General features: G+C 40.9%; 1 protein-coding gene across 4 annotated transcripts; it reads left to right on the top strand.

Annotated features, from left to right (window-relative positions):
* Positions 1-346: 346 nt before the first annotated feature.
* noa1 (nitric oxide associated 1) lies at positions 347-8,373 on the top strand. 4 transcript variants are annotated; one of them, XM_060902484.1, is made up of 8 exons: positions 347-1,675; positions 4,285-4,449; positions 4,610-4,818; positions 4,889-5,020; positions 6,700-6,816; positions 7,065-7,182; positions 7,323-7,378; positions 7,414-8,373. In XM_060902484.1, the coding sequence occupies exons 1-8, from the start codon at positions 433-435 to the stop codon at positions 7,546-7,548; spliced, it is 2,175 nt and encodes a 724-aa protein (XP_060758467.1). In that variant the 5' UTR covers positions 347-432; the 3' UTR covers positions 7,549-8,373. The 4 variants fall into 4 exon arrangements, 3 of the variants coding, with proteins under 3 accessions (XP_060758467.1, XP_060758466.1, XP_060758468.1); XM_060902483.1 differs by having other exon boundaries at positions 7,323-8,373; XR_009650906.1 differs by lacking the exons at positions 7,323-7,378; positions 7,414-8,373 and having other exon boundaries at positions 4,897-5,020; positions 7,065-7,155.
* Positions 8,374-10,990: the final 2,617 nt, after the last annotated feature.

The raw sequence follows: 10,990 nt of genomic DNA, 5'->3' as shown, positions 1-10,990 counted from the left end.
TTATCTACAAAATAATAAAACACACACAGTCTCTCCAAGGGCACTAGAAAGGTGAAAATAAAAATGATATTGATTGATTGATTCTTTATTGTCATTGCACATTACTATACAACGAAACACTGTTTGAGGGCTCAGATCACAGCAGCATATTAATAAATAAAAATAAAATAAATAAATTTTGCACACTATTTCGTGCATTAAAAGTAACTGAGACATTTGGAAGCAAAATATATATATATATATATCATCTATTTTATCTTTTGTAGTTTGCCCCGAAGGGAGAAAAAAAAATATTTTTTTTCCTTCTCACGACTGCCTGTGACGCAATTTTCCTGCGACACAGAAAAAAAAACACAGCCAGTGGTTTCACGTGTGTTGAATTTTTTTCAGTGTTGTAAATGTTTTTGTAAGTTTTAGCGGATTTCTAAAACCATGTCTCGGTTCTTACAGGTGCCTGTATTCAGATTTCCTGCTTCTCGGGGTTTAAAATGTGTTTTAATGACAAGAGATCAACAGTCCAGAGGCTTAAAATGGAGACATTTATCTCAGTCCTCACTTTACTTTGACCTGGTGTCCAAAAGCAAGCAGCAAACTTTTTGGATTTCTGACAGCTGGACATCTATGAATGGGGCATTAAGATTTCACAGCACTGAGGAGAAATCAAAAAACAGACCTCAAGCTACACCAGAGACCTACTCATCTGTTGAACCTGACAAGGAGGAAGACTTTGTCTTCCTGGACTACTGTGAACCCAAGGACCATGAAGAAAATCCTTTTCCTGAACAGTTTCAGATCACAGACTCCATGAAAGCACAAGAGGACAAGCCACGGAGAAAGACTGTCACAGAACTGCAGCAAAAAGCTCTTGAGCTGCAGCTGAGATCTCTAAAAGATGTTGGAGATCAGAGCATGGACCTGGAGGATTGCATCGATTTCCATGATGTTGGGTTTCCACTGGAACGCTCCAGGAAGAAAAAGACGAAGCAGGAGCAGAAGATCTATGGAAGTCCGGACGCTGAGATGCCGATCAGCGATGTCTCCTGCTCAGGCTGTGGTGCTTTAATGCACTGCATGTCTCCTGAAGTTCCTGGTTACCTTCCGAGTGAGAAATATAAGCAATTAATAGAAGAAGACAAACTCAAGAAGGCGATATGTCAACGCTGTTTTCTGCTCACACACCACCAGAAGGCTTTGAACATCACCATGTCGAAGGACGAGTACAGGAAAATTGTGAGTCGAATCAAATCTGAGAAAGCTTTGGTGCTGCTCATTGTGGATCTCCTCGATCTTCCAGACTCCATCGTACTTGACCTTCCACGGCTCGTTGGTGGAAACAAACACATTGTAGTTTTAGGGAATAAAGTGGATCTGCTTCCTGGAGATTCCCAGAATTATCTCCAGAGGATCAGGAAGCAGCTGGTCCAGTATTGCACCGATGCTGGAATTCCCTGCCGAGATTCCAAAGATGTTCATCTGATCAGTGCCAAAACGGGATATGGGATCGAGAACTTGATCACAATGCTCCAGGCATCCTGGAAGTACAAAGGAGATGTGTATTTGGTTGGGACTGCCAATGCTGGCAAGTCCACGCTGTTTAACACTCTTCTGGAGTCTGATTACTGCAAATCCAGAGCATCTGATGTGATCCGTAAAGCCACAATATCACCATGGCCTGGTAAGGCATGAATCATTTATGTTGAGAGTCTACTGAAGAACAAAAAAAACTAATGTGGGGGGGAATCTCCCAATCTTTTTGGCATGAGAAGGACTCAAAGTAGTCATCTTTTGAGTGAATCGGCTCATTTGGCTTGCTTCACCAATAAGAGTCGGCTCTGTTGGCTTCCAAACGGCTCACTGACGTTTTGTTCTGACCTGGACAAGATTCTGAGGGCTTTTTTTTTATTGTAAATATAATAAATACAAAACATAGCCTCAGAGGACACTTATGTGGTTTTTGGGTTGATGAACAGCTCATCTACGTGAGAAGATTCAGGCTACGTTTACACTAGACCGTATCTGTCTCGTTTTCTTCGCGGATGCACTGTCCGTTTACATTAACCCCCCTGAAAAAGCGGGGAAACGGGAATCCGCCAGCGTCCACGTATTCAATCTAGATCGTATCAGCTCCGGTGCTGTGTAAACATTGAGAATACGCGGATACGCTGTGCTGAGCTCTAGCTGGCGTCTCATTGGACAACGTCACTGTGACATCCACCTTCCTGATTCGCTGGCGTTGGTCATGTGACGCGACTGCTGAAAAACGGCGCAGACTTCCGCCTTGTATCACCTTTCATTAAAGAGTATAAAAGTATGAAAATACTGCAAATACTGATGCAAATACTGCCCATTGTGTAGTTATGATTGTCTTTAGGCTTGCCATCCTTCCACTTGCAAGTAATAAGTGATATGCGCTGGGATCACACACACAGCGGCTCAGTCCCGAATCACAGCTTGTTCACTTCACTCGCGCGCTCTGTGAGCTGCGCAGGGCCGGAGTGCGCACCCTCCAGAGGGCACTCGCTGTTCAGGGCGGAGTGATTTGGAGCGCAGGATGCCTGCGGAGCCGAGCGTATCCGTGTATTGGTGTTGCTGTGTGCACGGCTAACGGTTTTAGTGTAAACGCGAATCGTTTTAAAAACGTTAATCTGATGATCCGCTGATTCGACGTAATGTAAACGTAGCCTCAACAAGCCGACTCGTTTGTGAACGACACACCACTTTTCTGAAATATTCCATCACATTTGTGTCAATTTGCCTTCAAATGACAATTATGGTGAAGGTTATGAATTTTTATGAATATCAACTGAAATCCTTTCATAAATCCTTTAAAATTCACTTTGCGGTGATTATAGAAACATGGACAAGTCTGAATGAAAATTCCAGTCAGAAATGCTACAACTAAATACCACAAGTTACCTCATGGGAGCTAACTGGCTAAAATTGGCAGTCAAGATGATTAACACTGATGAATATAACTTAAAAATCCTCTCAGAAATCTTATCAAGTTAGCTAAGGCTATTTTTAAATTGACTATTTTTAGCAGTGAAGATTATAAAAAGTAAAAAACCACGACTGAAAATTCCTGTCAGAAACATCATGAGTTTACTTCATGTCAGCAAGCAGTCGAGCATAAGTTGTAAAGATTGTTTATCTTTTTGGAATATGACCTAAAAACCTTCAGAAATCCTGTTTAGTCAGCTTCGCAGTGAAAATTTTATTAATGTTCAGCGTCTGACTTGAAAATTCCTGTCAGAAACATCACCGCTTCACGTTAGCTAGCAGGCTAGCATTAGTTGTCAAGATTGTTTCTCTTTTTTTGAATATGACCTAAAAATCCTCAGAAATCCTGTTTAGTCAGCTTCGCAGTGAAAATTTTTATTTTATTCCTGTCAGAAACACCACCAGTTTACCTCATGTTAGCTAGCAGACTAGCATTAGTTGTCAAGATTGTTTCTCTTTTTTTGAATATGACCTAAAAACCTTCAGAAATCCTGTTTAGTCAGCTTCGCAGTGAAAATTTTATTAATGTTCAGCGTCTGACTTGAAAATTTCTGTCAGAAACATCACCACTTCATGTTAGCTAGCAGGCTAGCATTAGTTGTCAAGATTCCTTATCTTTTTTGAATACGACTTAAAAATCCTCAGAAATCCTGTTTAGTTAGCTTAGCAATGAAAATTTTATAAATGTATAGCTTATGACTGAAAATTCCTGTCAGAAACACCACCAGTTTATTTCATGTTAGCTAACTGGCTAAGCGTAGTCAATACTATTAACATTCTATCCATCCTGTCAAGTTAGCTCACTCGCGTTATCAGTCAAGATTATAACAATTTGTGAACATGAAGAATAATTATATTTCCTATCAGAAACACCTTTGTTGTTTAATTCATTTTAGCTCGCTGGCTAGGAGTAAAATTTATTAAAATTTTATGAAAATTCGTAGGAAAAAAAAACCTGTCAGAATTTGTGTTTGCTCATGTCTCTGGCCCGCTAAAATAGTGAAGATTATGAATATTTAGTGATAAACTTGACAGAATTTCTGACGTTTTAGCACAGCGAGCTGTCGCAATGGGTAGGTTTGTGGAAATGATGCCCCAAAATCTAATAATTAAGTTATATTACTTTTATAAATAAATTAGCTGTGGTTAATTGTTGTAAATAAATTGATGTGGTACAACATTTGTCTGAGGCATATGGATAAAGGACAGTGATATTTGACTCGTTGATTTGCGAAATGTTTAAATGAAGACATACTTTTTATTTATTTTTTTTTATTTTTTAAGGGACAACCCTGAATCTCCTAAAGTTCCCCATCATCAATCCGACCCCATACCGGATGTTCAGACGTGCAGAGCGACTGCGTCTGGCAGCGCAACAGACCGAGGACGATCTCGATCCTGAAGAGCTCAAGAGAATCCAGCATTTCCGTAAACAGGGCTACTTGATTGGTGAGCTGGAGCAGGAAATGGTTTTATTCAAACGTGATCATCGATTATGCGTAACTACAAATTGTTTTTCAGGTTTATAACACATTCCTTCTCTGAGAAGCAAAAAGAAAAGCTGTAAAAACACTGAAATTGGATGAAAGTTGTGTTTACTTGATGGCAGGCCGTGTTGGGAGAACGTTCCGGGTCCAGACTTCAAGAAACGACCTTGTGGAGTTCGACCCAGACAGCCTCAGCGTCGGAGAAGACCTGAATGAAGACAATGCGCGCAAACCGAACTCTGAGGACGAACCCGAGGCTGAATTTACATACAACGAGATTAAAGATGCTCACTGGTTCTACGACACGCCGGGTATCATGAAAGAACGTGACGTGAGTCCGATGACGCAATGTTTCTCGAGTTGAATGTGGCTTTGTGTAAAAATGCCTGTTTAATCACCAGATTCTCAGCCTGCTGAACGAACAGGAAGTGAAGCTTGTGGTGCCAACGCACGCCATCACGCCCAGGACCTTTTTACTGAAGCCGGGGATGGTGTTGTTCCTTGGAGCGTTGGCAAGGATCGATTATCTAGAGGTGAGATTCGGTGCTTTATTTGGATTTGAACCATTCGTGTCGCTGTAAACAGCACTGATGAATTACAGTAAAATTAAAGCTGAGTTTCTGGTAGAAGTCAAGAAAAGAAAGAGATAAAGTCTTAAAACAAACCACGAACAACATATCAGTGATGAAACATGACAAAACATTGACTTAAAGCGAGACGGCCTTTCGATTTCATAAAATCGGTGAAATTTAGTTCCGTCTGAAATGTGGTCATTGTGATATATGTTTATTTCTGTAATATCTTACAAAATATCAGGCCGTTCTGTGGCTGGGAAGTTATTTAATTTGAGGGGATTAATAATAATAATAATAATAATAATAAGTTTAATTTATATAGCCCCTTTCAAGAAACCCAAGGACGCTTTACAATTATAGACAAAGAAAAAAAAATGTATATAAATAATAATAACAATAAAAAGTAAAAAGTCCACCGAGTAGGGGTCAGGATGTAGCCTAATTCCCGTGGTGTAGCAGCCACAATCCCACCAAAAGGCTCACGAAAACGAGTCCCACATCTCCAGCACCGCCGCCGAGACGCCGTCAGCAACATCGCTCAACACCACGCCATGGATCCACAAAGCGAGCAGAGAAGCTCCGCCACGCAGAGTGCTGGTATGTCCCAAACCGCCTGCACAGCCGCTGTGACGCCACCGAGCAACATCGCTCGGAACATCACGCCAAGCATTAAAGCACAGAGCGCTGGACAACCACGATGTAAAATGAGCAACGAGCTCACTGCAGTCCATAGCTGGGAGCGCAGGCATCCATCACCCACGGCGAACCAAGGCCTGGAGGGAACCGACGCCCAAAACTGGGTCTGGAGCTACACCACAACTGGCAGACAAAACACTCAAACAAACATCAAACTACACAAACGCACAGAAAAAAAAATGAAAATAGAAAAAGAAAGAAAATAAAATAAAAAAGCTCTGGTGAGAAGCGGCAGCCAGAACGCGCACGATGTACTCTCAGCCGGAAACAGAAAAGAAGAAAGGAAAAAAAGAAAAAAAATTAAAGCAAATAATGTGCATGAAATTGCTCGCTTCATGCAGTCAAGCAGACAGAGGAAGTCCGTGTGTGCGCATGCGCAGGTTTCCCTTTGAGCGTGCACTGACAGTTCCATCATTCTGTTGTGAAACAAACAGCTGATCACACCGAGGTGCTCGCTGAGCGCTGATATTTATTAGTTTGGTCCTGCGTTTCCTTTCCTTCGTATATCACGTAACGTCTTTTCTTCTCGCTTTCTTTCCGTTACTGTAGTCGGTCTTTCACGTTTCATTCGCACACTCACGTCCTCCATTTTTCTCTCCTGTTTCAAATTTGTATCCCACAATGCCTTGCGCGAACAGGGAAAGCCCACCACGTGATGCATGACGTAGTATCTTGTATTGCGTCATGGTGAAGCAAGACGAAAATAGCGGAGAATTTAGGGCCATGTGGCCTTAAATTTATTAATTGTTCTATTAAAAAAATAAAATTGGAAGTCTGTGATTTGAATTCAGTAGTTTTTGGTCCACTAAACAAAAATAATTCGGTGTCGGGGAAAATTCTTATTATGACCTACGCTTAAAAAATCCAAAAGGCCGTCTACCTTTCAGTGAAAAATCTCAAAATGAATCGTGATTGATCGTGTATCATGCTGTCTTCTGCAGGGAAATCAGCCGTGCTGGTTTACTGTTGTGGCTTCTTCTCAAATCCCCGTCCACATCACTAGTTTGGACAAAGCCGACTTGACGTACCAGAAACACGCCGGGCAAACGCTACTCGCTGTAAGTTACACCTCAGAAGGATGACACGTCACACTTTTTATCCATTTATAGTGAGATTTTATGTTGTGGATCATCCGTGAGTCACGTTTGTTCTTGTTATCGCTTCCATCATAGCAGCTCCGAACAGTTGCTCCTTCACTGGCTTTTTCTGTCTTTTCCTCTTTCGACATTAATATTTTTGTCTTGACTTTCTGTCTGGGATGCAGCTCAATACTTTGCACAGTTTGGTTTCTCCATTTGCTGTTTAGGTGCCAACAGGCGGAGAGGAACGAATGAAGATGTTTCCAGCTTTCGTGTCTCAAGACTTTGAGCTTGAGGGCCGAGGACTGGACACAGCGGTGACAGACATCAAACTATCCTCAGCAGGTACTGCACGACAACATCATATCGCTCATACACTCTGCATTGCAAGAGGTTCATCTCCAAACAGTTTGAATTAGTCACTGGGATGAAGCTGATAAAATGAATCTACAACGGACTAACGATGGCGTGAAACTCTGCCTCAGGTTGGATTGCTGTAACAGCGCCAGAGTCGGAGCGCCTTCTGCTAAGAAGCCACGCCCCTGAAGAGGCGGGTCTATGTTTACGAGACCCGCCTCTCCTCCCACACATCGTCAACGTGAAGGGACCTCGAATTCGCAAATCTCCGGCCTACAGGATGAAAAAACCCCAAGTGCTCCTGGATGCAAATCTTTCTGGCCGACGACAGAAGACGACAAAATGACTCTTTGAGTCATGACATCATACTCATCGTAATTATTTTTTACACTGCAGTGCAAAGATGCTTCACAAAGATGTGCCAGGACCATGCTGTGTGATAACGTGCCCACTGAAAAGCCACTTATAATATAGTATAATCCGACTGAGTACAAAAGTTAGCATCCCTTGTCCTGCATTTACTTTAATATCAGGGAGGAAAAAGGAAAATGATTGCGCGATATTCGTGTCTGGATGTTCAGGAGGTCACCGTGTTGTTTGAAGTGTGAGTGAAATGTGGTTTGGGATGTTGTCTCGTTTGAAGCTCATCTCATGAAATTCGCATGAAGCTCATATGCCAGAATGTTAGACAACCTGATATCGTGAAAATCTTCCAATCCGAAGGAAAAATGACTGCGTGTGTGTGGAATTTGTTTTTATTAACAGATGTTATATTGATTAAATTGTATTGTATTGAGTTGGTGAACTAATTGTAATTACTGTATATGATGTAATTATAAATACTGTATGTCTGCATTGTAAACTATTTCTCTCCATTGGAATGTTTGAGCTATTCATTTTTTATATTGCATTCAGACTCAATGTATGTCAGTAGGAGCTTTACGTGGCTGGAGAATATGAAAATACAATGTTGACTGGATAATAAATGATGTCAATGTACATTTTCTAAAAATATTTGAGAATATTTTTTGTCAGTACTTTTATAACACGAACCAAAAATGTCCAATTGTGGTCAACTGTTTAAATCCACATACATGCGTCAATGTCATGGCAATATTGGGTTTTTACACAGTGTTGATTTCAGAAAACCCCAAATAAATTAAAAACCTGTACATGAAATTTTTAAGTTCTTGGGTTTTTTTCTATTAAAGATGTGTGTTCTGGACAGACATTCTACCCCAAAAAAGAACGCTTCAAATAAATATTGTCGTGACATTCATGTCCATGGACGTAGACTTCGGAGCACAACTGTACTTCCTGTACTCTCTTCTACTTTACAATATGGATGGAATATGCTAATTTGACAAAAAATGCATGCTTGCATTTAAAGTATCAATTCTGAAAACACATATGATCAAATTCACTGCTTCTGAAACAGAAGTGTGATTGGGCTTTATATTTTTACACTATATTATGTAATGTGATACTACTGAACTGTACCTTTCCAATCAACATATGACTTGCATAGAAAGTCATAACGTTATCAGATTATCTGCTACTTCAAGAGGACAGATGTGCTTGGAAATAACTGTCCCACGCGAAACTGTTCTGTGCAATACTGTACTGTACGACAGGTGTGGTTGGGCTTAAGAAGAAGAAGCCTTTATTTGTCATATGTACACAAGCACAGTGAAATTCCTCCTCTGCATTTAACCCATCTGAAGCAGTGGGCAGCAATGCTACAGCGCCCAGGGAGCAATTGGGATTTAGGTGCTTTGCTCAAGGGCACTTCACAGAGATAAGGGAAAGTGCCGTTCATTCACTCAACTCCCCTCACATTTTCTCTGCTGATCCCAGGAATCGAACTGGTGGCCCTTTGGGCCCAAGGCTGTGTCTCTCACCCTACCACTGTTCCTTTGCTCTGAACAATATTACAGTGTTCTATTGAACAGTTATTCCATGAAATCGAGTCGTACACGAGCTAATAGCCGATGAGGCGTGTAGCACCGAGTTGGCTAGAAGCCATGTACAACGAGATTGAGTGGGATAATTGTTTTATTATATCCACATTCACTGGATTTTGAGAAAGAGCATTTTCTTTTTTTTTTGTTGCAAATTTGATAAATAAAACTTAATACAAAACGTCCGACAAAATAATTTCCGCTTAGAACGTAAACAAACCGACGAAATCACAGGAGAACTTTGTGAAAAATGCTATCATAATTCCTGAAAAATAAAAAAAAGATACGTTCTTACCATCAAATACTTTTATTCCATATTTTGTTGCTTTTTTTGTCTTTTTGGAGGGTTTTCTTCTTTAGTTTTTTTTTTTTTTGGCGGTTAGCAAACCAACTTAAAAGGTGCATTACCGCCACCGACTGGGCTGGATTGTGGAACAGGACATATTGGGGGGGGGGGGGGATATTCTATACTGTATTCTTTGAGCTATTTCCGTTTCTTTTAAATACCTGGTAACAATTTTTGGTTGTTTTCGATTTTACTTTATATTTCATCCTCGGTAGGTTCAGCAACACGCTCCGCCATTTTGTTTTTCCCTACTCACTGTATATGAGCAGATAGCCTCGTCGTAGTGTAGCCAATCAGAGCACACGATTGCTCATATCCAGTGAATGTGGATAGAATAAATTATACTATCCTATGTACACTATATTGCCAAAAGTATTTGCTCACCCATCCAAATTATCGGAATCAGGTGTTCCAATCACTTCCATGGCCACAGGTGTATAAAATCAAGCACCTAGGCATGCAGACTGTTTTTACAGTTTGGAGCTGGCCCCTTCCTCTTCCAACATGACTGTGCATCAGTGAACAAAGCAAGGTCCATAAAGACATGGATGACAGAGTCTGGTGTGGATGAACTTGACTGGCCTGCACAGAGTCCTGACCTCAACCCGATAGAACACCTTTGGGATGAATTAGAGCGGAGACTGAGAGCCAGGCCTTTTCGTCCAACATCAGTGTGTGACCTCACAAATGCGCTTCTGGAAGAATGGTCAAAAATTCCCATAAACACACTCCTAAACCTTGTGGACAGCGTTCCCAGAAGAGTTGAAGCTGTTCTAGCTGCAAAGGGTGGACTGACGTCATATTGAACCCTATGGATTAGGAATGGGATATCACTTAAGCTCATATGTGAGTCAAGGCAGGTGAGCAAATACTTTTGGCAATATAGTGTATATCCAACAGAGTCCATATTACACTGAATTGCGATGTACTACATTACACAATGTAATTCTGGAGGATAATTTTGCCAGTAATAATATATGTAACTGTATATAAAGTATTAATGCTAATTAACATGTGATTGGTTTCTGTATTGCTTTCCTCAACCACCAAACATGGGTTGAACGATACCACGTCATCCTGTGTTCTGCTGTGTTGCATGTGAGTCGTAGTCAGAAATTGTGAGAATAACTGATCCTGGCACTGGGAATGGATCTCTGAACCTTGGAATTTGGTTTGCATTTGGAATTCTTTTCATATCGATCTTGGTTGAGGCTCATTTCTGTCCAGTTGGAAATTTACCCACTGTTCCACTACTTTGCTGGCAGTTTGACCTCAATGAAAAATATAGACAGGTTGTAGATATTGTAAACCTTACCTTTTGTGTGAGATGCAGAAAATTATAACTCTGTGAGAACAAATCAAAATCAAATGAGTTTTTAATCAAAACAGACCCTGCATCTCTTTATAGTTTTGCATTGACTTGCGATAGAATAGCGCCCCTTCCAATATGGCGGACGTGTTAACTCACTGGAGCAACCAATATGGCGCC

Source organism: Neoarius graeffei, chromosome 20, assembly GCF_027579695.1.
Source record: "Neoarius graeffei isolate fNeoGra1 chromosome 20, fNeoGra1.pri, whole genome shotgun sequence".
Classification (NCBI taxonomy): Eukaryota; Metazoa; Chordata; class Actinopteri; order Siluriformes; family Ariidae; genus Neoarius; species Neoarius graeffei.
The sequence above is the reverse complement of the archived record's forward strand: the minus strand, read 5'-3'. Positions and strand labels throughout refer to the sequence as shown.